This window comes from Megalobrama amblycephala, linkage group LG4, assembly GCF_018812025.1.
Source record: "Megalobrama amblycephala isolate DHTTF-2021 linkage group LG4, ASM1881202v1, whole genome shotgun sequence".
Classification (NCBI taxonomy): domain Eukaryota; kingdom Metazoa; phylum Chordata; class Actinopteri; order Cypriniformes; family Xenocyprididae; genus Megalobrama; species Megalobrama amblycephala.
This window is the reverse complement of record NC_063047.1, coordinates 25,269,661-25,296,444: the sequence shown is the minus strand read 5'-3', so window position 1 is coordinate 25,296,444 and position 26,784 is coordinate 25,269,661. Positions and strand designations below refer to the sequence as shown.

Genomic DNA, 26,784 nt, shown 5'->3' with positions numbered 1-26,784 from the left:
CACTTTTAAATAAACTTTTCCTAATAATTTACTCTCCTCCATGTCATCCAAGATGTTCATGTTTTTCTTTCTTCAGTCAAAAAGAAATTAAGGTTTTTGATGAAAACATTCCAGGATTCCAGATGATGTCTCATACCAGGATTGAAAGAGTGGCTTGAAATATTGAAAATAACAAAGAGGACACTCCACGGTACATGCTGCCTCCTCCTGGTACTCAAGATTAAACAAGTAATATGCTGCAAAAACAGTCAGCATCCAGTGCCCACTTGACAAAGTGTCTCCTAAAACAATCAATACCACATGTAATCAAAAATAATTTGAGTCTATTTAGAAGATTATTGTGATCAATAGTGTCAAATGCAGCACTAAGATCCAGTAACACTAATAGAGAGATACAACCACGATCTGATGATAAGAGCAAATCATTAGTAACTCTAATGAGAGCAGTCTCAGTACTATGGTACGGTCTAAATCCTGACTGGAAATCCTCACAGATACTATTTCTTTCTAAAAAGGAACATAGTTGTGATGAAACTGCCTTTTCTAGTATTTTTGACAGAAAAGTGAGATTTGAGATCGGCCTGTAATTGACTAATTCTGTAGGATCTAGTTGTGTTGTTTTTTAGTAAGAGGTTTAATAATAGCCAGCTTAAAGATTTTTGGTACATATCCTAGTGATAAAAACAAATTAACAATTTTAAGAAGAGGATCTATGACCTCTGGAAGCATCTCTTTCAATAGCTTAGTCGGTATAGGGTCTAACATACATGTTGTTGATTTTGATGATTTAACAAGTTTAGACAATTCTTCCTCTCCTAAAGCAGTAAATGAATTGAATTTTTCCTCAGGGACACTACAATGCACTGTCTAATGCGATACTAGATGGTTGCATGGTTATAATTTTCTCTCTAATACTATCAATCTTGCAAGTAAAGAAGTTCATAAAGTCATTACTGCTGTGCTCTTTGGAAACATCAGAAGTTGAAGCTTTATTTCTTGTTAATTTAGCCACTGTATCAAATAAATACCTAGAGTTGTGTTTATTTTCTTCTAAAAGATTTAAAAAATAAGCAGATCTAGCAGTTTTTAAGGCCTTTCTGTACTCAATCATTCTCTCTCTCCACGAAATGCAAAAAAACTTCTAGTTGTTTTCTTCCAGCTGCACTCCATTTTTTTCTGGCTGCTCCCTTTAGGGCCAGAGTGTGCTCGTTGTACCACAGCGTTGAATTAATTTCTTTAATCTTTTTTGAGCACAAAGGAGCAATTGAGTCAAAGGCTGCGTTTACACTGGCACAAAAATCAGATCTTTTGCTCACATCTGACACAGATCAGAATTAGTTGCACACGTGTAAGCAAACAAATCCACACAAGATCCAATGTTTTTTCACATCTTTCACATTTTTCACATTTTTCTGTAAAATGACACTAGGATATTGAATTTATACCACTGTAAATGGGTATAGGGAGACATTTGAACAGACAGAACTCAGGGTTTAAGTACACGGGGAGAGTAATCAACGTATGAATGGAATCAAATCAGTAGCTAATTAGAGCACAAAGAACATGGGCAAACTAGGGTTTCCCTAAAGCATCGTTAGCCAACTATGGTCACAAGTTCCGTTGTTGTCAGCACAGTTCAACGAGTTGAACCAAAAGGTTTGGGAAACAGTAATGACTAGCTAGTTGAGTTACATCATTGTATGGGAAACGCATCCCAGATCAGGTTTCTTATTAAATCTAAAAATAGACCCTACAAAGTTTTTATGCCTTTTCTCCGCCCAGCACAGACATCCTCCTACTCTCAAAAATATAAAGAGGCCATTGAAACACAAACTTCAAATCAAGTGAAGGTTCATTTTCTCAGGCTGCTGGCATTTGAAGACAGATTACTGAAACAGTTGACATGTAAGTACATTTTTATAGATTTATCCATCATTAATAACATTCAGTCAGTAGTGTAGTCTAGTGAGTATATTGTGATTTTACCCTTCCAACCTTATACTCACCCATCCCAGAGTGACAAGCTTATGCGTGTGTTATCAACATGTCAATTTATTATAAGCAACACAATGACATTTACATCCGGAGAGACTCAACTGATTACTACTGTTTAGTGTCAATCATCATCAGCCAGTTAAGATCTACATTTAGCCTTAGATGTTATATGAATATGGTTGCTGGATCATAGGTTTTATCAGCTGGCAATTGGCAATTTGAAACTATTATTAACAATAATGGAAAGATGAGGCTTATCAGTATGTCACAATATCATCCTCTTTGGACTGTTTTTTCTGTTTTGCACCATTTCCTGCCAGTCTCTCATCATAGTTATGTATTTCGATACACAAGCTTTCAATTCGATTCAGTTTCAGTTATTTTGGATATACTGTATATCAGGTACAGTACATAGCAAAAAATTATGCTTCAGGAAATTTTTATAATAATATTTTTAAAATTATTTTATAATAATCCAATTCATTTTTTTGAAACATTAACATTTAAATGGTGGCTGTCAACTTGATATTTTTATTCAAACATGTATTATATGGCTATTGAAAAACATTAAAAATTATAATTAATATGTAATAGGCATATATATTTAGCTAAATACTCCTCTCTAGAGTTCATTTTTCTAGCTGACTAACGAGTTTATGTTCACTGAATGTGGTTGTAAATGACGTAATATTTGTTTGTTTACAAGCTGTTTTATTAACGTCTTTCCGAGGTTGAAACACTGATTGAGTGATTACACGATTGATTGATTATTTTTTAATCTTTTAAAAAATAATACAATAATGTCTAATTGTTCATGTGTTTATTCTTGTTAGAAGATTTAGTTTTTATTTTACTGATAATGAACACAAATTAATTATGACAAACCAAATTAATTTTAATTGTATTAATTATACACAAGCTGATACCAAGGTATTTAGTCCTATAATTATAACATAATTTTACATGATTGTATTTATTGATTTATTTTCTAAAGTAAGGTTAATGTTAGCAGCTTCTTGTAATACTCTCCTAAATGTGTGAAAAGTGCAAACATTACCGCTTTAATGACCGTCGTTTTTACTGTCCAATAACAGCCCTATATATATATTTTATATCTACTTTGAGTGGCATGGGAGAGAGTCTGAAGATGATTTGTTGCCCCTACGAGTTTATAATAGCATATTTTAACTAGATTTTCAAATGGATAAAGAAAAAAAAAAACCTGGCAAAATGTTTTTGAATGTTGGCTTTATTAAACTATGTTTTAAACATATGAATAAACCATCTCATATCATATGTCTGTTACTTTTAATATAGGCCTACTATTTATTAATTTAGGCTATTCAATTTTATTTAACATTTTTACATTTACCATGAATAATCAAAGATTTAACATAAAACAACAATTGCACAACAATTTTAAATGTCTAACCTGCAGGTGTTGTGAAGCCAGGAGGTTGTGTTTTTTTTTTTTTTGGATAACGGAGAAGTCGTAATTCTCATGATTTCATTCACCATGACCCTGTCCAAAGACTGTCCTCTCAAACCATCACAAACTACAGTATCAAATGTATTTGATTCACACACAGAGTCCACTGCAATTCTCAATGGTAATGTTCATCATCATCTTCTCATGTCTGTTCGGTGATGTTTCACAGATATTGATGATGGGTTTCAGCGTGATCATCATCTTTGCTCTGCTGCAGATCCGTCTGCTGAATGCTGGGGTGAATCCAGAGGATCTTTCTAACATTGAAAGAACTGGTATGTTCACCTTCACTTCTGGTGTTTCAACAACTCCTAAACTAATCCATGTGTGAAGATAAACTTATTTATAATTATTGTTAATAATCGATAAGTAATCAGTCTTGGGTTTGTGTATTTCTTGGATTTGTCTTGCAGACTCTTCTAATCCCCATCAGCGTCACGCTCGTGCATTGCCTCTAAAGAAGCTTTTTGCTGGGAAAGATAAGGAGGACCGGAGCATTCTTGACCCAAACACTTACTTGGAGTTGGTTGACTCAAAAACTCCACCTGAAGATGCAGTTAAAGTTCCCAGTGACTCCAATAATTACATTATTCTAACTGGGAAATGTAATGATGTTAAGTTAGAAATACTTAATAGCCAAGCTGTTAATGGTAAGGAACGTCGATTTCTGGTGAATAAAGACAACTTTGAAGATTTAGAGTGGAAAACATGGGCAGATATAGAGAGTAGCAAGACTCCATTTGCCCCAGTGTGGATTTGTGAACATTATTACATTGCTAAAGATGAATCTGGTAAGCCTTCTTTGACCAAACAAATAGATAAAACAAAAAAGAAAACTGAATATCTCTACCTAAACAATGACAAATTGGAGACATTAGATATGCATTCTGAAGATCCAGTACAGAAAACGCCAGGAAATATAGAAGTGCTAAAACAGTTCATATTTGTCAACAAGAACTGTAAGTCAGCCAAACATGTGGTGAAGTTGGATCAAGGCAGTGATGAATCAAGTTCTTCTCAGAAGGGCCGTACGCATGCGTTCGGAGGATCAGCCTCTGGTGGATCACTTAATCTGAAATATGACCACAGTCGCTCGAACACTATAACGACATCCAATGTTGATAAGATGCTGCACTCATGGAATATGGAGATAGAGGTTCCTCCCAACCATTCTTGCTCCATTAAAGTGACAAGCAAAACCTTTACGAGTACAGTCCAGTACTCTGGTACGCTCACCCGACAATACGGGATCAGTGACGTACGCAAAACCTCTGTTACCGGCATCTATGAAATTCAGGAAGCAGCAGACCTCGAATCTGTGTATAACTGCAAAGCTGAGAAAGAAAAGGTGAACTGTTGAAATGCATGAAACCTGTGCAACTTCTAAAAAAAATGAATGACATGTTGCCATGTGTGTGTGATCATAACAGAATGTAAAAAAAAAAAATGCATTCAAAATGATTTCAAGAATAACCATTAAATTAAATTTTAACATGCTTTTTATTTTACTTTTATATTGTCTTTTTATTCCTATATTGTATTTCTGTTTTATTTTTACAAGCAGATAACAACAACTTTGTTTAGAAGAACACATTTAAAACTACTAGACAAAAAAGTGGCATCTGAGAATTTAAAAAATTTTTTGCATATTGATGTTAGAAACCATATAAAATCAGATGTTTCATCAAGCGATGTTTATTTTCACATTTAGATGCCTATGTATGGCAGAAGGCCATGTAGTATTAAATAACATCAGACATGCATTACTGCAATCTTCAAATGATATATTCAGCCATTTAGAGAAATATGTGTCAGGATCACCAGCTGTAGTGTCCTGATTGTCCACCAGAGGTCACTCCATCACAGACTGCTGTCAATCCTCCAGCAGAATGCAGGACCGGGTTAATTCTTATTATTCAGTGGATTGAAAGAAGTTTATTAGCTCATGGACAGGAATTCAGAGGATTTATTAATGAGTTAGAAACAAAACCAGATATAATTTGCATACAGGAAACTTAGATCCTCCACCAATAACACATGCAACATTTATTAAGCAAAATATACAATACAAGGTAATGGAAATAACTGGAATTTATCATAATGGATGTATGGACAGATGATGGTAATATTAAAATAGCAAATTATTATAATCAATGCCAGAAATGAACTGAAATGAAATTTGGAGGAATTATTAATACACTTAGAATGTAAGGAGATTTTAATGACCATAATGCATTGTGGGATAATTATAACGATATGAATGGAGAGGTTATAGAAGAATTCATGGATAAGAAAACTCTAGTGTTATGTTCTCTCACAAGTGTTGTTTTGGTAATGCATGGAGTTAGTGTTCAGTGACGCATATAGTTTGATTGTGCAGGAAGCATTCTGTTATGCCTGACTATGTATGGGTTTGTTTAGTGGGGTCTGATAATAGAGAGAAAAAGTAAAAAGAGATAAGTTAACGCAACTGCTTGTGTTGGTGTGATCCTTACCAAATATAACATTTGACGACGAGGATGGCTGATATAGTACTACCACCTCCTGCTCCTTTCCTTGCTTTGCCTGGTGAGCCTCCAATTCCCTGGACTCACTGGTTACAGTCCTTCGAAACTTTCATCTTGGCAGTGGGGCTGACTGACGTGTCTGCAGCCCGCAAAAAGGCGCTGTTACTGCATTGTTTGGGAGCCGAGGGTCAACGTGTGCTGGGTACGCTCGAGTCGGGCACCACAAGCAATTATGACACAGCCATAGAACTACTGTCCGCACACTTTGCGGCCCCACAGAGTGCGCTTTTGCGCCGCTTTCTGTTCCGCCAAAGACGCCAGCTGCCCGGTGAGTCTGTGCAACAATACGTAGCAAACTTGCGGGGATTGGCCAGCACATGCAAGTTCGGTGCGTTGCAGGAAGAAATGATTCGCGACCAGTTAATTGAACATACAAACAACGCTAAAGTGCGTGAAACTCTGCTATTAGAACCGGATGATTTATCACTGTCTCGAGCAATCACGATTGCATTACAAATAGAGAGCGCAGCTGCATGTGCGTCGGCTCTGACTAAACAGCAAACATTCACGGACTGCCCAGCCCCCTCTCCGATGCCCCCGTCGATTTTACAGCCCAGCCAGAACGACACATCGGCGGCAGCAGACTCCTCTGCAGTTATGCTACTGAGGCGCCAGCAGCGGTCTCGGCCACGCCCACAAACACAAGCATCACGCCCCTGTGATTACTGTGGATCCTCAGCTCATCCGTCTAGAGCACAGAACTGCCCAGCCCGTGGACAAACGTGCCACAACTGTGGTAAACGCAATCATTTTGCTTCAGTCTGCCGCTCTGCTCCAGCTGAGTCAGCCCAAGCACCCACTATCATTCACAATGTTTCCTCTGGACCAGTCTCATTTAAAACCTGTTCAGTGCGCCTAAATGACATTTGTATCCCTCTGCTTTTGGACACTGGTGCCAGTGTGTCTCTGTTGAACATGCACACATACAGTACTTTTTTTAAAAGCGTTGCCACTCTCTGCACCCTCTGCTTCACTCTGTGGCTACGGAGACTCAAAGATTGACTTAGTGGGTTCCCTACAAGTGACTGTTGGGTATGGCAACAAGATGGTACCCAGCTTCACCTTCCATGTTGCCCGTCGTGGGGCCAACCTGATGGGTCTGGATTTGTTCTCAGCTCTGGGATTCTCCCTAGTGGACACGAAGGGAGCTGCAATACTAACAATCTCCACACCTTGGCAGCAAAAGTGGCCATCCCTGTTTGAAGGCTTGGGTTGCCTTACTGCTTTTGCCCACCAACCTCTCCTGGACCCCGCCGTTAAGCCAGTCATCCAACCACTTCGCCGCATCCCCCTGGCTTTCCGTGATGGTGTCTCAGCTGAACTTAAGCAGCTGCTGGACACTGGCATTATCGAACCAGTGGATGCATCACCCTGGGTCTCGAACCTGGTGGTGGCTCAGAAGAAATCAGGGGGCTTGCGGGTGTGTGTTGACCTGCGAGCAGTGAATAAGGCAGTGATCCCGGACAGGTTCCCATTGCCTACCTCAGAGGAGCTTATTGCTCAGTTCCATGGCTCGACCGTGTTCTCTAAACTGGATCTCAGACAGGGCTACCTACAAGTGCCTCTGCACCCCAGCAGCAGAAACCTCACGGCCTTCGTGACCCATGCAGGTGTGTTTCGTTACACACGTATGCCATTTGGACTTAGCTCCGCCCCCAGCTGTTTCCAAAAAATCATGGTGTCGGTGTTGGCTGGTATACCTGGGGTGGCCATTTACCTGGATGATGTGGTTATCCATGGGCCCACCACAGAGAGCCACGATGAACGCCTCAGCAGAGTCTTTACAGCCCTGGCTGAACACAAACTAACCGTCAATGCTGGAAAATGTGTTTTCTCTGCACCGACCATTGAGTACGTGGGTTTCCAGCTGTTCGGCGGATGGCGTCACACCACTTCAGTCAAATGTAGATGCCATACTGGCAATTCCCGAACCTGGCTCAGCTGCACAGGTGGCATCATTCTTGGGCATGACAGCCTACTATCTGAAGTTCCTCCCACATTATTCTTCTACCACTGCTCCACTACGGCGTCTTCTACGTAAGGATGAGCCATGGGTGTGGTCACAGGCGTGCTCTGATGCCGTGCATGCGCTCAAGGTGCAGCTCACCACAGCTCCAGTGTTGGCTCACTTTGATATCTCCAGCTCCACCTTGGTGACCTGCGATGCGTCGGCTACAGCCATAGGAGCAGTGTTGTCACAGACTCAGCGGGGCGTGGAGAAGCCTGTTGCCTTTGCGTCACGGGCCCTCAATCAGACGGAGCAGCGGTACTCGGTGGGGGAACGCGAAGCACTAGCCTGCATCTGGGCCTGCGAGAGGTGGCACTTGTATCTCTATGGCCGTGCCTTCACCCTAAGGACGGATCACCAGGCCCTGACTGCACTGCTTTCCACATCGGGGACAGGCCACAGACCACTGAGGCTACATCGCTGGTCTGACCGTCTTCGCCAATATAACTTTGATCTAAAGTTCACCCCTGGCAGAGACAATGTTGTGGCAGATTTACTGTCCCGCTCTGCTCCAACCCCCCCTGCCACACATACCCACACCGACACGGACCGTGTGGAACAGGACATTGTCCAGATGTTACACACACCCCTCCAGGCCGCCGTATCACTACAAGAACTGAGGGAGGCGTCAGAACAGGACCCAGTCCTTTCTCAGCTCTGTGTCTATATTCTGAACGGCTGGCCTCGGGAGGTACCAGAAGGGCTGACAGCATTTTCAAGAATAAGGCAGGAGCTGTCCTGCTGGAACGACACCTGTGTGGCACGTGGCCTCTGCACAGTCATCCCCAGCAACCTACGTGCACGTGTCTTGGCAATGGCTCACGAAGGCCACCTGGGAATTGTGAAATTGAAGCAGCGCTGCAGAGACAGAGTGTGGTGGCCAGGGATAGATAAAGACATTGAGGCCCTGGTGAAAGACTGTGCCGCCTGTCTCTTAAGCGGTAAGACTGGTCACCAGGCCCCCCCACCCTTACAACCTCTCGCTTGGCCATCGCAGCCCTGGGACCACCTGCAGCTGGACATATGTGGTGAGATACAGGGAGTTCCTCATCACCAACGCTTCCTAGTGGTTGTCTATGACCTACACTCGAAATGGCCTGAGCTCATTGCCACCGGTTCTGTGACCTCTAAGGTCATAATTGACTTTCTGGACTCTCTGTTTTCCCGCTGGGGTCTTCCAAACACTATCACTACTGACAATGGCCCGCAGTTGATCTCAGCTGAGTTCATCACATACCTCAAAAACAAGGGTATTCGCCACATTCGCACGGCATACTATCACCCCCAAGCTAACGGTGGCGTTGAACGCTTTCACCAGTCACTGAAAAACAGTCTCAGGGCGCACTTGTTTCAGGGATGGACCTTCTCACAGGCCATTCGTCACACACTGCTGCACTACAGGGCCACCCAACATTCTACGACGGGGGTCTCTCCAGCTTTCCTCATGCTTGGCCGTGAGCTCCACCTTCCCCTTGACAGGCTCAGCCCCACACTGCCTCAGGGACCACTACCGGGGGTCAGGGCCTCTGTTGCTCGCCAGCAGAGGCGGATGAAGCAGAACTTCGATCTCTCAGCACGCGCTAAGGTCCCTGACATACAGGCTGCAGATTGGGTCAGGGTTCGCAGGCCCCACAGAGACCACAAACTTGCTTCGTATTGGTCCTCCCCTCTCCAAGTTACTCACCAGCTGGGACCAGTTACCTTTTTGCTCAGTGACAGCACACGGTGGCATGCAAGTCGTCTCCGCAAAGTGCCACCTCCGGCACATACAACAGGTGTGACACCTCCAGACACACCCCCAGCTTGGCAGGACACCCCAGCTCTTCAGCTGACACCTCAGATAGCTCCTGCACGGGCTCCAGACATGCCTATCAACCTACCGGCTGAAATTTGTGCTTGCCCACCACAGGCTGCCCTGCCCCATTCCCATGTTTCTCCACGGCCTGTTCGTACTCGTTCACGCCCGGGGCACTTACAGGACTTTGTGTCAACATTTCATGTTGTGAAAACCTGTAGGAAGGGGGGGTGGGGGGGGGGGGGGGGGGGGGGGAATGTTATGTTCTCTCACAAGTGTTGTTTTGGTAATGCATGGAGTTAGTGTTCAGTGACGCATATAGTTTGATTGTGCAGGAAGCATTCTGTTATGCCTGACTATGTATGGGTTTGTTTAGTGGGGTCTGATAATAGAGAGAAAAAGTAAAAAGAGATAAGTTAACGCAACTGCTTGTGTTGGTGTGATCCTTACCAAATATAACATCTAGTATGTGTTAACAATAGAGATGGTACTAGAATAAATGTTATAAATTTGAACAAGTGAATGAGAGAATACATTAAATATATTTTTTGTGTATCCGTTTACTCGAAAAACTCCACAATAATGTTTTCACAACTTTCAAAAAGAGGAAACAAATAGAGAGCGATTGATAACGGCAGTCAGAAGAGAGAAAGATGTCATTTTTACTGTCACTCCCACAGCCGCTGTATTAGAAACACCCTCACAGCAGCGTAATTTGATGCAAAGGTAATATAATACTAAGTATAGTGTTTTAAATGTACAAATGTTTTTTAAAAAATGAAAATATATACAATATACGATATTGATTGACTGCTCAAACGCGTCATCACAGTCTGTGAAAAGGGTCTATTCACCAAAAAAATTATTTGACATTTCCTAATCTTGAAAAACAGGTCAAAATGTAATAATATAACTTTCAAATTTACATGAAAAATGCCATAAAAAGGTGCCCTAGAATTAAATTTTGAATTTATCTTGGCATAGTTGAATAACAAGAGTTCAGTACATGGAAATGACATACAGTGAGTCTCAAACTCCATTGTTTCCTCCTTCTTATATAAATCTCATTTGTTTAAAAGACTTCCGAAGAACAGGCGAATCTCAACATAACACTGACTGTTACGTAACAGTCGGGATCATTAATATGTACGCCCCCAATATTTGCATATGCCAGCCCATGTTCAAGGCATTAGACAAGGGCAGCCAGTATTAACGTCTGGATCTGTGCACAGCTGAATCATCAGACTAGGTAAGCAAGCAAGAACAACAGTGAAAAATGGCAGATGGAGCAATAATAACTGACATGATCCATGATAACATGATATTTTTAGTGATATTTGTAAATTGTCTTTCTAAATGTTTCGTTAGCATGTTGCTAATGTACTGTTAAATGTGGTTAAAGTTACCATCGTTTCTTACTGTATTCACGGAGACAAGAGCCGTCGCTATTTTCATTTTTAAACACTTGCAGTCTGTATAATTCATAAACACAACTTCATTCTTTATAAATCTCTCCAACAGTGTGTAATGTTAGCTTTAGCCACGAAGCACTATCAAACTCATTCAGAATCAGTAACGCTATAGATTACAGCCCGGAAAGTACTGTGTAATTACAACAAATTTACAGTGTAACTTTCAATAATTATAGTGTTACTATACAGTAAGTATGTGTAAGTATACGGGAACAATATGTAAAGTATTGGGAATAAAGGGGTAACAACCAGGAAAATAACAAATTATTTATACTGTAAATATTTTATAACTAAGGGGTACGTATGACATTATGGGCCGTAAATTAAAGTGGAGCTTGTTACCCTCTTATTTCATGTAGTTACAGGGTAAGTAATTAATAATAAATAAATAAATAAATAAAAAAACGCAAACAGTCATATCACTTGGAAAACTTTATTTGAAAAACAACTTATTTCAAAACAGATTTAAAGTTGCAACACTTCTCATTTGTTTCTCTTGCTTGGCTTCCTCCTCCTCTTGTTCCTCTTTTTCTTTCTTTCCACTGATGAATCTTAAGAGGGAATCCCATTTGCTATTCTGTATTATAAGAAAATACAGTACACCCGGAAATGTGCTCACCGTTTACTCATCTTTTACCCTTATACCATCTGAGATGTATACGACTTTCCTTCTTAAGATGAACACAAAAAGGATTTTAGAAAAAAAAATAAATCATCTGGGAATGCTTTATAATGCACGTGTTCCTAAAAGTCGAAGCATCAAACAGCACATACAGCAATAACTACAGTAATCCATACGACCCCAATGGATGAATCGATGTCTTCTGAAGTAAAAAAATGTATTTGTAAGAAAAATACCAAATATTTGAATATTTTTAAAACTTTCGACCAGCTGTCTTCTGCGCGTGCATGCGAGGGTTGAGAGTTCATGCTTGACGTAACTTGAAGCGTGACATAAGCGTGCCGAGAAACTCACGCAGATGTTGGATGCCGTCAGTTTTTTTTTATTTATTTTTTTTAGTAATGCTCACAACAAAATACACAGAATAAGAATGGTGTATTAGAGTTAAAAAAATGATATAAATACTGTTCGGTTTCTCGCACAAACTGATCGTTTCGTGTCTTAGGAAATCAATGTGTCGTCACGAGCCGCAGGGTTTCATTTGGATTTGTCTGTGCGTGTTTATTGACTCTTATAGATTGTGTTCCCATTGACATGCATTATACGACAGACAGATGGCAACGGTTGGAGTTAAAAATCATCATTTGTGTTCGACTGAAGAAACAAAGTCACATACATCTTGGATGCCCTGGGGGTAAGCAGATAAATGTCAAATTTTCATTTTTGGGTGAACTATCCCTTTAAGTACATCTTTGTTGTGAACTTGCAAATGGGTGTAGCTGTGCTGTTCCCGCATGGACTCGCTCTTTTTTTTTTATTATTATTATTGGAAAGTATTGGGCAAAACATTCATTTCCTGCTTCATTGTTCTCTAAACGAATGGGAACTGGTTCAATATAGTTGAAGATTTGTTTAAACACGGTTTTCCTCCTCTGATCTGTTTTCAATATCTGAGTATTGCAAGTGTGGATCTACCACTCTTTCTACTTCTGTCTCAGGAGCTCCAAGTAGAATAATTTTTCTTTTTATTTATTCAGCAGATTTGACAGGCTGATATCATGTATCTCCAGGAGTCCTTCAGTGACAGCTTGAATAACAGATGTAGGAAGCAACATCTTTGCCGGCAACTTAAGATAAAACAGGGCCAGATTTTTTAGAAACATGTCATCGTCTACATGTTCAGGACAAATCTCATCTGTAGTCATTTCACTCACGCCTGTCCTCAGAATGAACCATAGACTCCTGAGTGCTTCCCTGGATTTCACTTGTTCCCCGAACAATATCATCACTTAGACTGTGCTCTTTCCTTTATGACATCTTGATAAATGTGATGTGAATGTTGACAAGACAGTTTATGTCTTTTTGCAGTGTTTAAATGGACACGTTACTGCTGTGTCCTCTTTCATTTGGGTTTTTAGATGTGAAAAGAAACCAGTCAAGTTCTCACAATACACAGAGCAACATTCGATGTCAAATCAGAAATCATCAGTATGAGTGTGACTTAAACGCATTAAAGCTTTTGAACACCAAACTGCAGTTAGCAATTCCACACTTAAAAGTTGTGTTAATTCCTGTTTAATTTCATATGCCTTACATAAGCAAAAACCATATCATATTCATGTGAGCAAAACAGACAGATCATCTTCAACCTTATTCTTTTGAATGCCAACTAAGTTATCCTTAATTCCCACGCTCAGAAATCAATGCTATCTGGAGTCAGACATTAATATGCAATGGATAGAAGAAGGAACGAGGCCGTAAGCACGCGAAAAAAGTGAGTGGGACTTTTAATGTATTCAAATGCTATGTATCTACAACATACAACCTTGTATATTATGCCTAAACAAGACACTAGAATACATTCTGCATGCTAATTAGTAACTGAAATTAATTATCATACAAATGTACAAAATAAATCTTTTGATAAATCTGAACCACATCTAAATCCATTCATTCTGTGCTTCAGCATCAGGGGGATTTAATCAGTTTCTGTCACATTTTCAAGCAATGAGGTACTTGTCGATCCTATCCCTGTTCTGGGATGCTCTTTATCAGTTGAAACAAACAGTGGGCATTTAAGCCACCAGTTGAGTCTGCTCAATCTCCTCGTTGGTCCCCCAAAGGGACTCTTCTGCCTCTGCGAGGTTAGAGGCGCACCTGGTGTGAACTCAGAGTGTTCCACTTTTCCATTTCAAAAAATGCATTTCAAAATGATTAACCATTTCATATTTTCTACCAGGAAAACACTCAGCCCACTTTTAAAATGTGAACACAGTGTACTTCATGCACCTGTTTTACTTTGCTTGATGGAATTCATGCTGAAAAGGGAAAGTTAAGTGTTCGCTGCGCAGGTGATCAGCTCATCAGCAGCAACACACACTCACAGAGAGTGAACCAGTGAACCGTGACAAGTACAATCACGTACACTATTAATATGTCATTAGTAGCACTTGTCCCCACATTCAAAATAAAGCACTTTAATTCAGTGGTCTCAAACTCGAATCCTGGAGGGCCACAGCTCTGCACAATTTTGCTCCAACCCTAATCAGACACACCTGATCCAGCTAATTAAGGTCTTCAGGATTACTAGAAATTTTCAAACAGGTGCGAGTTGGAGCTGGTTGGAGCTAAACTGTGCAGAGCTGTGGCCCTCCAGGAATTGAGTTTGAGACCACTGCTTTAATTGCTTTATGCTAAAAGTATACTTACTGTTAAATTGTGAATTTTAGTACACATTTAACCTGCATGTTTTATTTTTCATAAAAATCCATGAACTTAGTGACAGTATATAAAGATCCACTGAAATTTTATGTGCTAATTAGTGCATTAAGTGTACTTAAAGAGGCTCTATGCAATAATGACACCCAGTGTTCAAAAGAAAAAAAGAAAAAAAGATGCCTTTTTGTCCTAGTCCGTTTCATCCGATGCCTTTTAGTCTGAGGCTGCTTCGTCCGATGCCTAATTGTACGAGACCTGACACCTGATGTCATTTTTCCTGAGCCCTGAAGCCTTTCTGTCTGAGGCACAATGCTGTTTTGTCCGATGACTGAAGCCTTTTAGTCTGAGGCATGACGTCTTTTCGTTATATGACTGAGGTGTGAGGAAGTCCTAAAATGTACACACTGCAGTTCTTTAAGTAATTCACAACAAGTCATTGCATGTGTAAATCTTCATTATCGACCCCTGCAAACGACACATTATGTACTTGACAACATGATTCAGTTACAGCTGATTGTTTTCATCTGGTTTAGTTTCTGCACAATTATCGGTGTTGGAGTCGGAGCCGATGCTTACATACTGTCCAGATTCATTCTGACTGTCATACCTAATGCATGCATTATTACTTTGTTACTTGATGTGAAATGACATGCTTTTCCAGTAATATACAGAAATAATGTTTTGCATTCTATTAATCAAAGAAATAATAAACAGATTATTGAATATCAAAAAAAAAACAACAAAAAACATTCAAATAATCTCTAACAGGTCTAAAAAACTATCAGGTCTCTTGGAGAACCATGTAAATATACCATAACTTATGAATATGGTAGTTATACAGATTCATGGTATGGATCACCCATTCAGGGTGATCCGGACTCTGTTGGGTTTGTTGTACAAAACATTAATCTATAACAGTAAGAAACACACTTAATCTAACCTAATGTCCTCATTGTAGAAGCACACACACACACACACACACACACACACACACACACACACACACACACACACACACACACACAGTTGTTGATGTGCATCTGTTTAAATACTGTACATTTATTGTGTTAAATTACTTTTTTAAAACATTCTTTTAAATGCTTTTTTTATATTGTTTAAAATCTTTAAAATTTGTCAATGCATTAGGAAGACATCACAAAAGTAGTTCTTATTTAATTTTGAATTGTTGCACATTAAGAGTTCTTAATCAACAACAGTAAATAATACAGCCCAATTGTGATACCTTATTAATAGACAGTAAATCTTTTTGCTAAAGATGGATCACCATCACAGTGACGACAGCAGTGCCTCCCATCAGAGGACTGAACATCCTCCTCCTTTAAACTGTAAGTCAGTAAATTGCATCACACATTTTTTCAACACCATTTTGTGATCTGTTAAATGAAGTCTTCATTATCTCATTAACTTCAACACTGCTTCAGTGTTTATTTAACACTCTGTAGTGTGGATCATATGAACACTAAGGGTATGTTTACACGTCAACAATGTACTGAAAACGGAAATGTTTTTTCTTTGCATTTTCCCGTACAGACGACAACGGTCCCTGTTCACATGGGAAAACGCTGTATTACTCATACCAGACCAGTAGATGGCAAAGTCTTTTTGTAAAGAAACACTACACGCCTGTAGACTGACCACGTAATACACATGCACATGACGTGAGCGTTTTCACAAATTCACATTTTTGTAGTTTACACAGAGACGATAACCGTAGTTTTCAAAAACTTGCACTTTAAAAGCTTGTGTTTTCAGGCCCCTAAAAGCCGTTGTTGTGTAAATGAATGGCCAAAATATATAATTTTTGTTTTTAGCTGAAAACAGTGTTGTGTAAATGGCCCTTAAGTGTTCCTTTTCATCACATAATTTGGTCAAAAGCATGTGGTCCTCCATGGAAACTGAGGACAAAACTGGTTAGGTGACCCAGGTGGATCCCACATGGCTTTGTTGGCTGAGCAGCTTTATATTTATTGAAGAAATGTCATTAAATTAGCTGTAAACTAATATTAATGACATCTTATATGTGCTGCAGAAAGTCTATATTTAAAGAGAGATTTACTGATACTGACACAGGCGCCAAGAATGCAAATGATGGGAGTATCGACACCTGTGTTTTCCTACTTTGAGGTAAGAGACGTGGACAAAAACAGAGGAAGTAAAATGTGAAAAAAAAATTCTTTCTTTTTTTTTAAAGAGAAATACACAAATGATGTACTGAATGAGGGATGAGAGCAGATATAATGATCACATTGTTTAAAGCTGCAGACAGAAACATCAGACTCAGGACAGAAACACACGACCTCTAAAGTAAGAACAACTCACATGTTCATTCTTCAAACACAACTAGACTTTGAGATGTTAATATTGTCTGAATGATTGCTAAAACTTATATATATATATATATATATATTTTTTAATTACGCTATATGGGATTATCTGAGTTTTTCAATGTGTTTCTTCCTCAGAAATGGAGCAAACTCTATATTTCATCCTTCTTCTCATTGGTGAGTGTGTTTGTTGTTTTATTTATGGTTTATGGTTTCATCAGGTTTGACTCTGTTATGAAAAGCATTAAATCAAACCCTCTCTTTCACAGCTCTCTGCTCCGTATCTGAATGTGTTCAGCGTCAGTATCACTTTATACGTGAGGCGAAGAGCTGGACTGAAGCTCAGAGATACTGCAGAGAGAAATACACAGATCTGGCCACCGTTGACAACATGAACGACATGAACGAGGTGAAGAGAGTGAGTGCTAATCCTAATAACTATGTCTGGATTGGGCTGAATAAGACGAGTGTTGATAAATGGCAGTGGTCTTCAGGTGAACCTGCGCTCAATGTGACCTGGGCTCCTGGACAACGAAATAACGGACACGAGTGTGCTGTGATGAAGAATGGACAATGGCATGATGTGTCATGTAGTAACAACCAGACTTTCATCTGCAACGACAGTGAGTTCAACTATTTTAAAATTACAACCATTAATTTATAGACGCACCATATAGCAAATATAACGACTCCAGAACATTTACTTCTGATTAGAAAAACACGCTTCAGCTGATGCCTTAATGTTTAATATCTTCATCACAAAGGGTCAGCACCACCAACATCATACCCAGTCAACAGTTTGTCTCTCAGTGATGTAAAAGTGTAACCTCACAGCGCTCTCACTGTGTGCTCATACTGTGGTCACAATGTGAGATCACCCCAGCTAGAAATGTTATTGCTCAAAGCACAGAACATTACAGTAATAATGAACACAAACAACTTACAGAGCTTTACTTGTTCCACCTGACTGCTGCAGATTTATTTTGGTGTGGATTGTGTTGAAATAGAAACGCTCCAGGTAGAGCCTCACGGGTTTCCATCTCATAATTATAGTTACTCATGGAGTGAACGCAGCAGGAGCTCATTGTTTTGGTTCAGGAGGAACTGTTAAAGGCGCTGCTGTTTGTTTTTGGCTCTCGGTGACTGAAGTCTGTCTAACTCTGTATAACCTTATGAAACGATGCAGGTGCATATGCAATGATTTATCAGAATTAAAACAACACAGATTTTTTATTTTTTTTTTTTTTTCAGGTAGGCTAATTATGTTGCGTAAAGAATTTATTTCATTTGTACGGAGCCCCTAAAGGGACATGGTGGTGGAAAAAATTTGGGATGGGAGGAAAAAATATTTTTCAAATCTTTTGCTTTCTCTGACAAAACCTGTTGTGAGTTCAGACAAGCACTTCCTGTTTAATTTCCCTCAGGCAGTGGTTCAGACAGCTCTGTGTCTATGTGTGCACATGCCTGGTGTTCAACAGCTGTACAACATTTTTGAAGTAACGCTTTCAGGTTTTGCACTTTGCAGACGGTCCCTTCAGCTCCTGCACACGGAGATCAATGTATTTTGTACGTAACGGAGGAAGACTCGTTTTGAGGAAAATCAGATGAAGTGTTATTGTGTTTTACCAAAGTTTAGCTCACAAGTTACTAAACACTGAACATATTTCTTTATACAGTATTTCAGTCTCAGTTCAGAGTCAAACTCTATTAACTGCTCCATTGTTAACGTCCAGAGCTGTCTGAAACACTGCCTGAGGGAAATTAAACAGGAAGTGCTTGTCTGAACTCACAACAAGTTTTGTCAGAGAACGCAAAATATTTGAAAAATATTTTTTCCTTCCATCCCAAATTTTTTCCAACACCATGTCCCTTTAGGGGCTCCGCACATTTGCATATCTAAAGTGAGAAAAATATGTAAATCCAGATGTTTTGTAGGTAAATGTGTCCATTTTTTAGGCTATGTGTATCTGTTTGCAGATATTCTCTTTAAGTAGTCTAGGTCAATTAGATTTTAAGCCAGATTACAAAACTACCACAAACCCCTTATCTGTTCCAAAAATAATAATTAAAGTAAACTAGATAAAAAAGTTTGAAGACAAACTTTAAGTTGGCTTGAAAAAGCCGGTCCATAAAGTTTGAAGCAGTTTTAAAAGTTTTCAGTTTGAAAGTTTTCAGTTTGAAAGTTTAAGTTTAGTAGTTTAGATAGATAGATAGATAGATAGATAGATTGGTAATTGTCACAATGGATACTATGGAGTTTTTATTGAGTTATTAGCATGTTCTTAGCCCACTTTAGCACTTAGCTAATCACTATTAGCATGTAGCTATTCACTGCTAGGATGTTGGATGTCCAGATTGCTAGCATGAGTCAAAAGAGCCAACCCCCATGTCTGTACGATGTTCTGATGCAGAGATATAGATTTTGCAAAACGGTTGCTAGGGTACTCTGTTTAGTTGCTAGGGAGTGGCATGGCAGCTACCAATGATGATACTCCAAAGGCTGCTTGACAATATAAAATAACCCCCATGTTTGTACGATGTTCTGATGCAGAGATATAGATCTTGCAAAACGGTTGCTAGGGTACTCTGTTTAGTTGCTAGGGAGTGGCTTGGCAGCTACCAATGATGATACTCCAAAGGCTGCTTGACAATATAAAATAACCCCCATGTTTGTACGATGTTCTGATGCAGAGATATAGATCTTGCAAAACGGTTGCTAGGGTACTCTGTTTGGTTGCTAGGGAGTGGCTTGGCAGCTACCAATGATGATACTCCAAAGGCTGCTTGACAATATAAAACAACCCCCATGTCTGTACGATGTTCTGATGCAGAGATATAGATCTTGCAAAACGGTTGCTAGGGTACTCTGTTTGGTTGCTAGGGAGTGGCTTGGCAGCTACCAATGATGATACTCCAAAGGCTGCTTGACAATACAAACCAACCCCCATGTCTGTACGATGTTCTGATGCAGAGATATAGATTTTCCAATATGGTTGCTAGGGTACTCTGTTTGGTTGCTAGGGAGTGACTTGGCAGCTACCAGTGATAGATAGATAGATAGATAGATAGATTTAGTTTGATAGATAGATAGATAGATAGATAGATAGATGAGTTTGAATGAGTTAGATAGATAGATAGATAGATAGATAGATAGATTAAGTTTGATAGATAGATAGATAGATAGATAGATTTAGTTTGATAGATAGATAGATAGATAGATAGATAGATTTAGTTTGATAGATAGATAGATAGATAGATAGATAGATAGATAGATAGATAGATAGATAGATAGATAGATAGATAGATGAGTTTGAATGAGTTTGAATGAGTTTAAATGGCTTGGAAATAGGAATGGCAGTTAAATTGAGTCTGTGTGTTTGAATTTGAATTTTGACAGTTGGACGGAATGTTCAGATCAGCCAAGGCAGATCAATGAAAGTCAATGGGAGTTTTCCAAGTTTTGATCAGCTTTTTTAGGAAAACCGTAAGTCGGATCAGTCTGAAAAGATATAGCACACTAAGTCAGAACAGTCTGAAGGTCTAGTCCGAGTTTGGTGGTTGTAGCTTGAACAGTCTAGGAGGAGATGCATTTAGAAATTTAGTCTAAGAAGAATAATAATAATAATAATAATAATAATAATAATAAGCTTAAGACGTAGATCAGTAAGTTGGCTTTTTCAAAGCCAACTTAATAAGCTTAAGACGTAGATCAATAAGTTGGCTCTTTCAAGCCAACTTAATAAGCTTAAGACGTAGATCAATAAGTTGGCTCTTTCAAGCCAACTTAATAAGCTTAAGACGTAGATCAATAAGTTGGCTCTTTCAAGCCAACTTAATAAGCTTAAGACGTAGATCAATAAGTTGGCTTTTTCAAGCCAACTTAATAAGCTTAAGACGTAGATCAATAAGTTGGCTCTTTCAAGCCAACTTAATAATAAGCTTAAATAGTAGATCAGTAAGTTGGCTCTTTCAAGCCAACTTAATAATAAGCTTAAATAGTAGATCAGTAAGTTGGCTCTTTCAAGCCAACTTAATAAGCTTAAATAGAATATCAATAAGTTGGCTTTTTCAAGCCAACTTAATAATAAGCTTAAATAGTAGATCAGTAAGTTGGCTCTTTCAAGCCAACTTAATAATAAGTTTAAATAGGATTACAGTAAGTTGGCTTTTTCAAGCCAACTTAATAATAAGCTTAAATAGTAGATCAGTAAGTTGGCTTTTTCAAAGCCAACTTAATAAGCTTAAATAGTAGATCAGTAAGTTGGCTTTTTCAAAGCCAACTTAATAATAAGCTTAAATAGTAGATCAGTAAGTTGGCTCTTTCAAGCCAACTTAATAAGCTTAAATAGTAGATCAGTAAGTTGGCTTGTTCAAGCCAACTTAATAAGTATGCAGGAGAATAAGAATGGAGCTTTGCCTTTGGCAAGCACCATTAATAAGTATGCGGGAGAATAAGAATGGAGCTTTGCCTTTGGCAAGCACCATTAATAATAAGTATGCGGGAGAATAAGAATGGAGCTTTGCCTTTGGCAAGCACCATTAATAAGTATGCGGAAGAATAAGAATGGAGCTTTGCCTTTGGCAAGCACCATTAACTAGAATGTACATTTCCTGAAGAAAATGTGAATGGTGCTAACACCCTTAGCATACTGCTAGCATGTTTTTAACAAGATGCTAATCATGTTAGCATAATGCTAGCAACATGTGAACATGATTAGCATAATGCTAGCATGATGCTAGCATGATTACCATGTTGTTAGCATGTTTATAACAAGATGCTAACATGATTAGCATGTTTGCTAACATGATTAGCATTCTACTAGCATGATGCTAACATGCTTAGCATGCTACTATCATGATGCTAACACATTTTCACTAGTTTGTGTCATGTTTAAACCCTTAGCTAATTGTTATTAGCATGTAGCTGTTCACTGCTAGCATGTGTATCATGTTGGAAGTCCAGATTGCTAGCATGAGTCAAAAGAGCCAACCGCCATGTCTCTACGATGCTCTGATGCAGAGATATAGGTCTTGCTAAACGGTTGCTAGGGTACTCTGTTTGGTTGCTAGGGAGTGGCTTGGCAGCTGCCAATGATGATACTCCAAAGGCTGCTTGACAATATAAACCAACCCCCATGTCTCTACGATGTTCTGATGCAGAGATATACATCTTGAAAAACGGTTGCTAGGGTATTTGTTTGGTTGCTAGGGAGTGGCTTGGCAGCTGCCAATGATGATACACCAAAGGCTGCTTGCCAGTATGAATGATATAAACCAACCCCCATGCCTGTATAATATTCAGATTTGAAGATATCCCTCTATGCTTTGGGTGCTAGGGTGCTCTGAATGGTTGCTAGGGCGTGGCTATGAAGTGTTGAAGGTGATTTGTGATTGGCCGTTTGCTGCCCTGAGTCAAATGAGCCCACCCTCATGTTTCTATGACACTTCTATCCAAAGATATTCCTTAGAACTTTTTCAATAGAAATCTATGGAACTTGTTGCTATGGTGCTCTATATGGTTGCTAGGGCGTGGCTTGATAGCTTCAAAATGATCCTGAGAGACTGATTGGTTGCCTGAGTAAAATGAGCCCACCCCCTTGTCTCTATGACATTGTGATCCAGAGTTATGTTCAATACAAAATCCCTATGTAATTTCCCATAGTAGGAAAAACACAGTACTTCCTGGTTCATGGGCACGGCTTCACCATAGTATGTCTATGGGGCAATTTTGGGCAGCTCTTGCGCCCCAGGGGTACAACTTACACCCCATATTGAGGTATGGTCTGACAGAGCTTGCCAGCCTCTTCAAACTTGGTAACCCACATGTTTCTACGAAATTCTCTCTCGGAGTAATGACTCATCAAAGTTTGTCGCAATGCAAAGTCTATGGGATTTTTTTCGCTACTTTTTCGCTCGCCGGACGAACATCGTACACCCGATCGCTTATAAAAGTCATAGCACAGGTCTCCTCAATAAGCCGGTCGATTTGACACCTGATTCATGGGTCTAGGACAAAAACTGTGGGAGGAGTAGCGCGCCAAACTTTTGTCCAGAAAAATAATTATAATAATAAGTATGAGCAATAATAATAATGGATGCTTTGCCTTTGGCAAGCACCATTAATAATAAGTATGCGGGAGAATAAGAATGGAGCTTTGCCTTTGGCAAGCACCATTAATAATAAGTATGCAGCAGAATAAGAATGGAGCTTTGCCTTCGGCAAGCACCATTAATAAGTATGAGCAATAATAATACTGATGCTTTGCCTTCGGCAAGCACCATTAATAAGTATGCGGAAGAATAAGAATGGAGCTTTGCCTTTGGCAAGCACCATTAATAAGTATGCGGGAGAATAAGAATGGAGCTTTGCCTTTGGCAAGCACCATTAACCCATTTTAGCCCACCGGCAACTATAGTTGCCGCAGTGTATGGTTGTCATTTTCCTTTTGTAGGTTTTTTTCTAGATGTTTTCCATGTTTTATTTCTCAATGACATGCAAGAAAACATCCAAATAAAGGATTTCAAGAACAAAGAAAAGGTATTCACTTCCTTCCTGTGACATGAGGCTGTCAACTTCCTACCTCTACTTCCAGGAAGCATAGTGAAGGCAAACCCTCCCAAAGAATAGTAATTTTAATTTTAATATTAGAATTTTTTTGTTGACATATATATATCTACGTAATCATGAGGGTCTCTAGAATCATCCAAACAAAACAAATCTCACAAGAGATCTATAGTTTTTTGTATACTTAGTCAAAAGTCCAAGCGGCAACTATAGTTGCCGGTGGGCAAATGACTTGTAAGTACATATATCATGGGGAAATGGGGTATACTGTGTTTAATGAGTTAAGAAATCAAGGTTATTGGTCTTGTTTAGTGCTTTTTGCTTTCATAATATTTTATATTGTTATATATTATATATTGTTATTTGTTAATTAATTTATTTTTTAATTAATTTATTTTTTGTTTGTTTGTTATATGTGACCCTGGACTACAAAACCATTCATAAGGGTCAATTTTTTGAAATTAAGATTTATACATCATCTGAAAGGTGAATATATATAAGCTTTCCATTGATGTATGGTTTGTTATGATAGGACATTTTGCCGAGATACAACTTTTTGAAAATCTGGAATCTGAAGGTGCAAAAAAATTGAAATATTGAGATAAATGCCTTAAAGTTGACCAAATGAAGTCCTTAACAATGTATATCCATTTACAAAAATATTTTTTTATATATTTACAGTAGAAAATTTACAAAATATCTTAATTGAACATGATCTTTACTTAATATCCTAATGATTTTTGGCATTAAAGAAAAAAAATCAATAATTTTGACCTATACAATGTATTGTTTGCTATTGCTACAAATATACCCGTGCAGCTTATGACTGGGTTTGTGGTCCAGGGTCACATATAGATGTCATTTTTTCTAATGAACAATGTAATTTAACATTTTAATTCACAATGCTCTGTTGGAGCAACTTAATGGCTGGACTTTGTTCTGCACTATGTTCCACCACTTTAAAACAAACGGATTTGTTGTTTGTTGTGTTTTCATATTCAAGAGATTATAAGCTAGATGCAGCTTTTTTGTGTTCACATCGAATGTTCTTCAACTTTGATTCATCTGTTGATCTGTTGAAAGCAGTTATTTTGAGTTAGATGCATAAATGTTCTCCTCCTATTCAAATTTTACATTGAGGGGTGCATACAACATATTTGCCCACCGGCAACTATAGTTGCCACACATTCAAACACGTTTTTTAAGAAAAAAAACAAAAACCTGGGAAAAATAAATGCAGAACATGTTCACATAGGACACTATTAACAGGACTATATGCATGAAACCATTCAGAAAAATTTGGGCACAAATGGGTTAATAATAAGTTTAAATAGGATTACAGTAAGTTGGCTTTTTCAAGCCAACTTAATAATAAGCTTAAGACGAAGATCAATAAGTTGGCTTTTTCAAGCCAACTTAATAAATTTAAATAGGATTACAGTAAATTGGCTTTTTTAAGCAAACTTAATTAGTAACAGAGGCTTGGGCTCAACTGTTAAACTGTCAACATGAGATTTGAATCTGTGGCGGAAGGAAGTAGTTCCTCACAAAAGAGGGTTTTTAAAGACAATCAGTTTTTTTTTCTTATTATTTGTTTACACACTATAGCCGAATCACAGACGTGCTGATATATTGCACGGCTACTTATGTGATATTGCTCATATATCACCAAGGCTGTGGTTCAGCCATAGGTAATCACAGCATGCTAATATACAGCCATATCGCATGGCTACAAGCAGAGTGTTCACGAGTCTTATCTGGAGTCCGAGTCAAGTCTGAAGTCTTTATCACTGGAGTCTGAGTCAAGTCTGAAGTCTTTATCACTGGAGTCTGAGTTAAGTCTGGAGTCTATTGTCACGAGTCCGAGTCGAGTGTCGAGTCATTAAAAAAAAAAAAAAAAAAATTCATAATCAAATCCTATATTTTATCCAAGTTGTATTATATAGACAAAATTATATGATCTTTCTATAATATATTTTATTTGAAATTTAAGGTCCTATGATGTAAGGGATAATGTACATCCAGTTTGTTGCTTTATAATTACAATATACAAAACAGTGTCCTGGCAACACGAGTAGTCATTTTCAATACAGTCTCTAAACGGACACAAGATGGCGCCAGTGAGTCACGGTTTGTTATTCAGCAGTTTGTTATACAGCTTTGTTGTTAGTGACTACAGTCATTATCAGAAAATATCAAACTTCGGAATGTTTAAGAATGTCAATTGAAAACTCTACACATGCTGATTGTGAAACGTTAAAATATGAACTTTAAGTAATAAATGGATTAACATCTCTTTCTATCTCTCTCTCTTATGGACACACATTAAGAAATAGAAAAGCTGCAAATAATACGAAGATTGATAAAACATAGTGCTAGGTTTGAAGTCTAGATTGTTTTGTTCATATTTTAACAGGCTGGCAATTCAAATGAGCCATGCAGCTACACCACAGTATAATAGCTAGCTGTGTGATGTCTCATAAAATTTGATGATGTTGTTCCGGTATCTTTAATTGTTTTCTCACATTCTGTGTGTCTAACTGATCTGACGTGATAATAAACCCAAACGAAAGAACATATGGCACGGTGGCTCCAGTCATGTTTCATGGGACTCTTATTATGACATTTCGGAGTTTACGCGCACAGACATACGTAATCAAATTCTATAACGAGTCCAATCTACCACGACACCTAAGGAAATATATGTGACAGATATTATAAAACCATTTAAATACAAGACAAATTCTTTATTTATTATATCAGTAAGGGTAAAAGATTTGAGTCGTTTTAAAAATATTCAGAGTCTTTTGTGCCGAGTCAAGTCTGAAGTCATTTCAGGTCGAGTCCGAGTCCGAGTCTGAAGTCTGTTAAAATGCGACTCGAGTGGGACTCGAGTCCGAGTCTCTAACTCGAGTGCCCATCTCTGGCTATAAGTGTGAATATGTGTTTATACAACAGTTCAACGGCACGAGTGTGTAAATACATAAGACATAACAATGGAGTGTCTTTAAAACCCTCTTTTGTGCAGAACTACTTCCTTCTGCCACGAATTCAAATCTCAAGTTGACTGACAGTTTGACCATGGCTCTGTTACTAATTCTAAAATGTCACTTTAGAATTAGTAACGAAGGAATGTTGAGTCCCTCCATTGAAACTCATTGTATTTTGTGCAGTATAAGAGAGAGAGAGAGAGAGAGATTGCCTGAGC

At 38.7% G+C, this 26,784-nt stretch overlaps 2 protein-coding genes across 2 annotated transcripts; both read left to right on the top strand.

Moving 5' to 3' along the window:
• The first annotated feature begins 1,589 nt into the window (after positions 1-1,589).
• On the top strand, positions 1,590-5,954 carry LOC125266106 (natterin-4-like). Its single transcript, XM_048186570.1, has 3 exons — positions 1,590-1,905; positions 3,654-3,759; positions 3,898-5,954. Exons 2-3 carry the CDS (start codon positions 3,660-3,662, stop codon positions 4,842-4,844), a joined length of 1,047 nt encoding a protein of 348 aa, XP_048042527.1. The 5' UTR covers positions 1,590-1,905; positions 3,654-3,659; the 3' UTR covers positions 4,845-5,954.
• Positions 5,955-16,911: 10,957 nt separating this feature from the next.
• On the top strand, positions 16,912-18,185 carry LOC125266105 (C-type lectin domain family 17, member A-like). Its single transcript, XM_048186569.1, has 3 exons — positions 16,912-16,991; positions 17,150-17,188; positions 17,281-18,185. The coding sequence occupies exons 2-3, from the start codon at positions 17,152-17,154 to the stop codon at positions 17,673-17,675; spliced, it is 432 nt and encodes a 143-aa protein (XP_048042526.1). The 5' UTR covers positions 16,912-16,991; positions 17,150-17,151; the 3' UTR covers positions 17,676-18,185.
• Positions 18,186-26,784: the final 8,599 nt, after the last annotated feature.

What these genes read in the sequence shown, in the direction of transcription:
- LOC125266106 (XM_048186570.1), top strand. Translation starts at nt 3,660, where the DNA reads ATGATGGGTTTCAGCGTGATCATCATCTTTGCTCTGCTGCAGATCCGT. An exon ending in TTCTAACATTGAAAGAACTG is followed by an intron (nt 3,760 to 3,897) that starts GTATGTTCACCT and finishes TTTGTCTTGCAG; the next exon opens with ACTCTTCTAATCCCCATCAG.
- LOC125266105 (XM_048186569.1), top strand. Translation starts at nt 17,152, where the DNA reads ATGGAGCAAACTCTATATTTCATCCTTCTTCTCATTG. An exon ending in TTTCATCCTTCTTCTCATTG is followed by an intron (nt 17,189 to 17,280) that starts GTGAGTGTGTTT and finishes TCTCTTTCACAG; the next exon opens with CTCTCTGCTCCGTATCTGAA.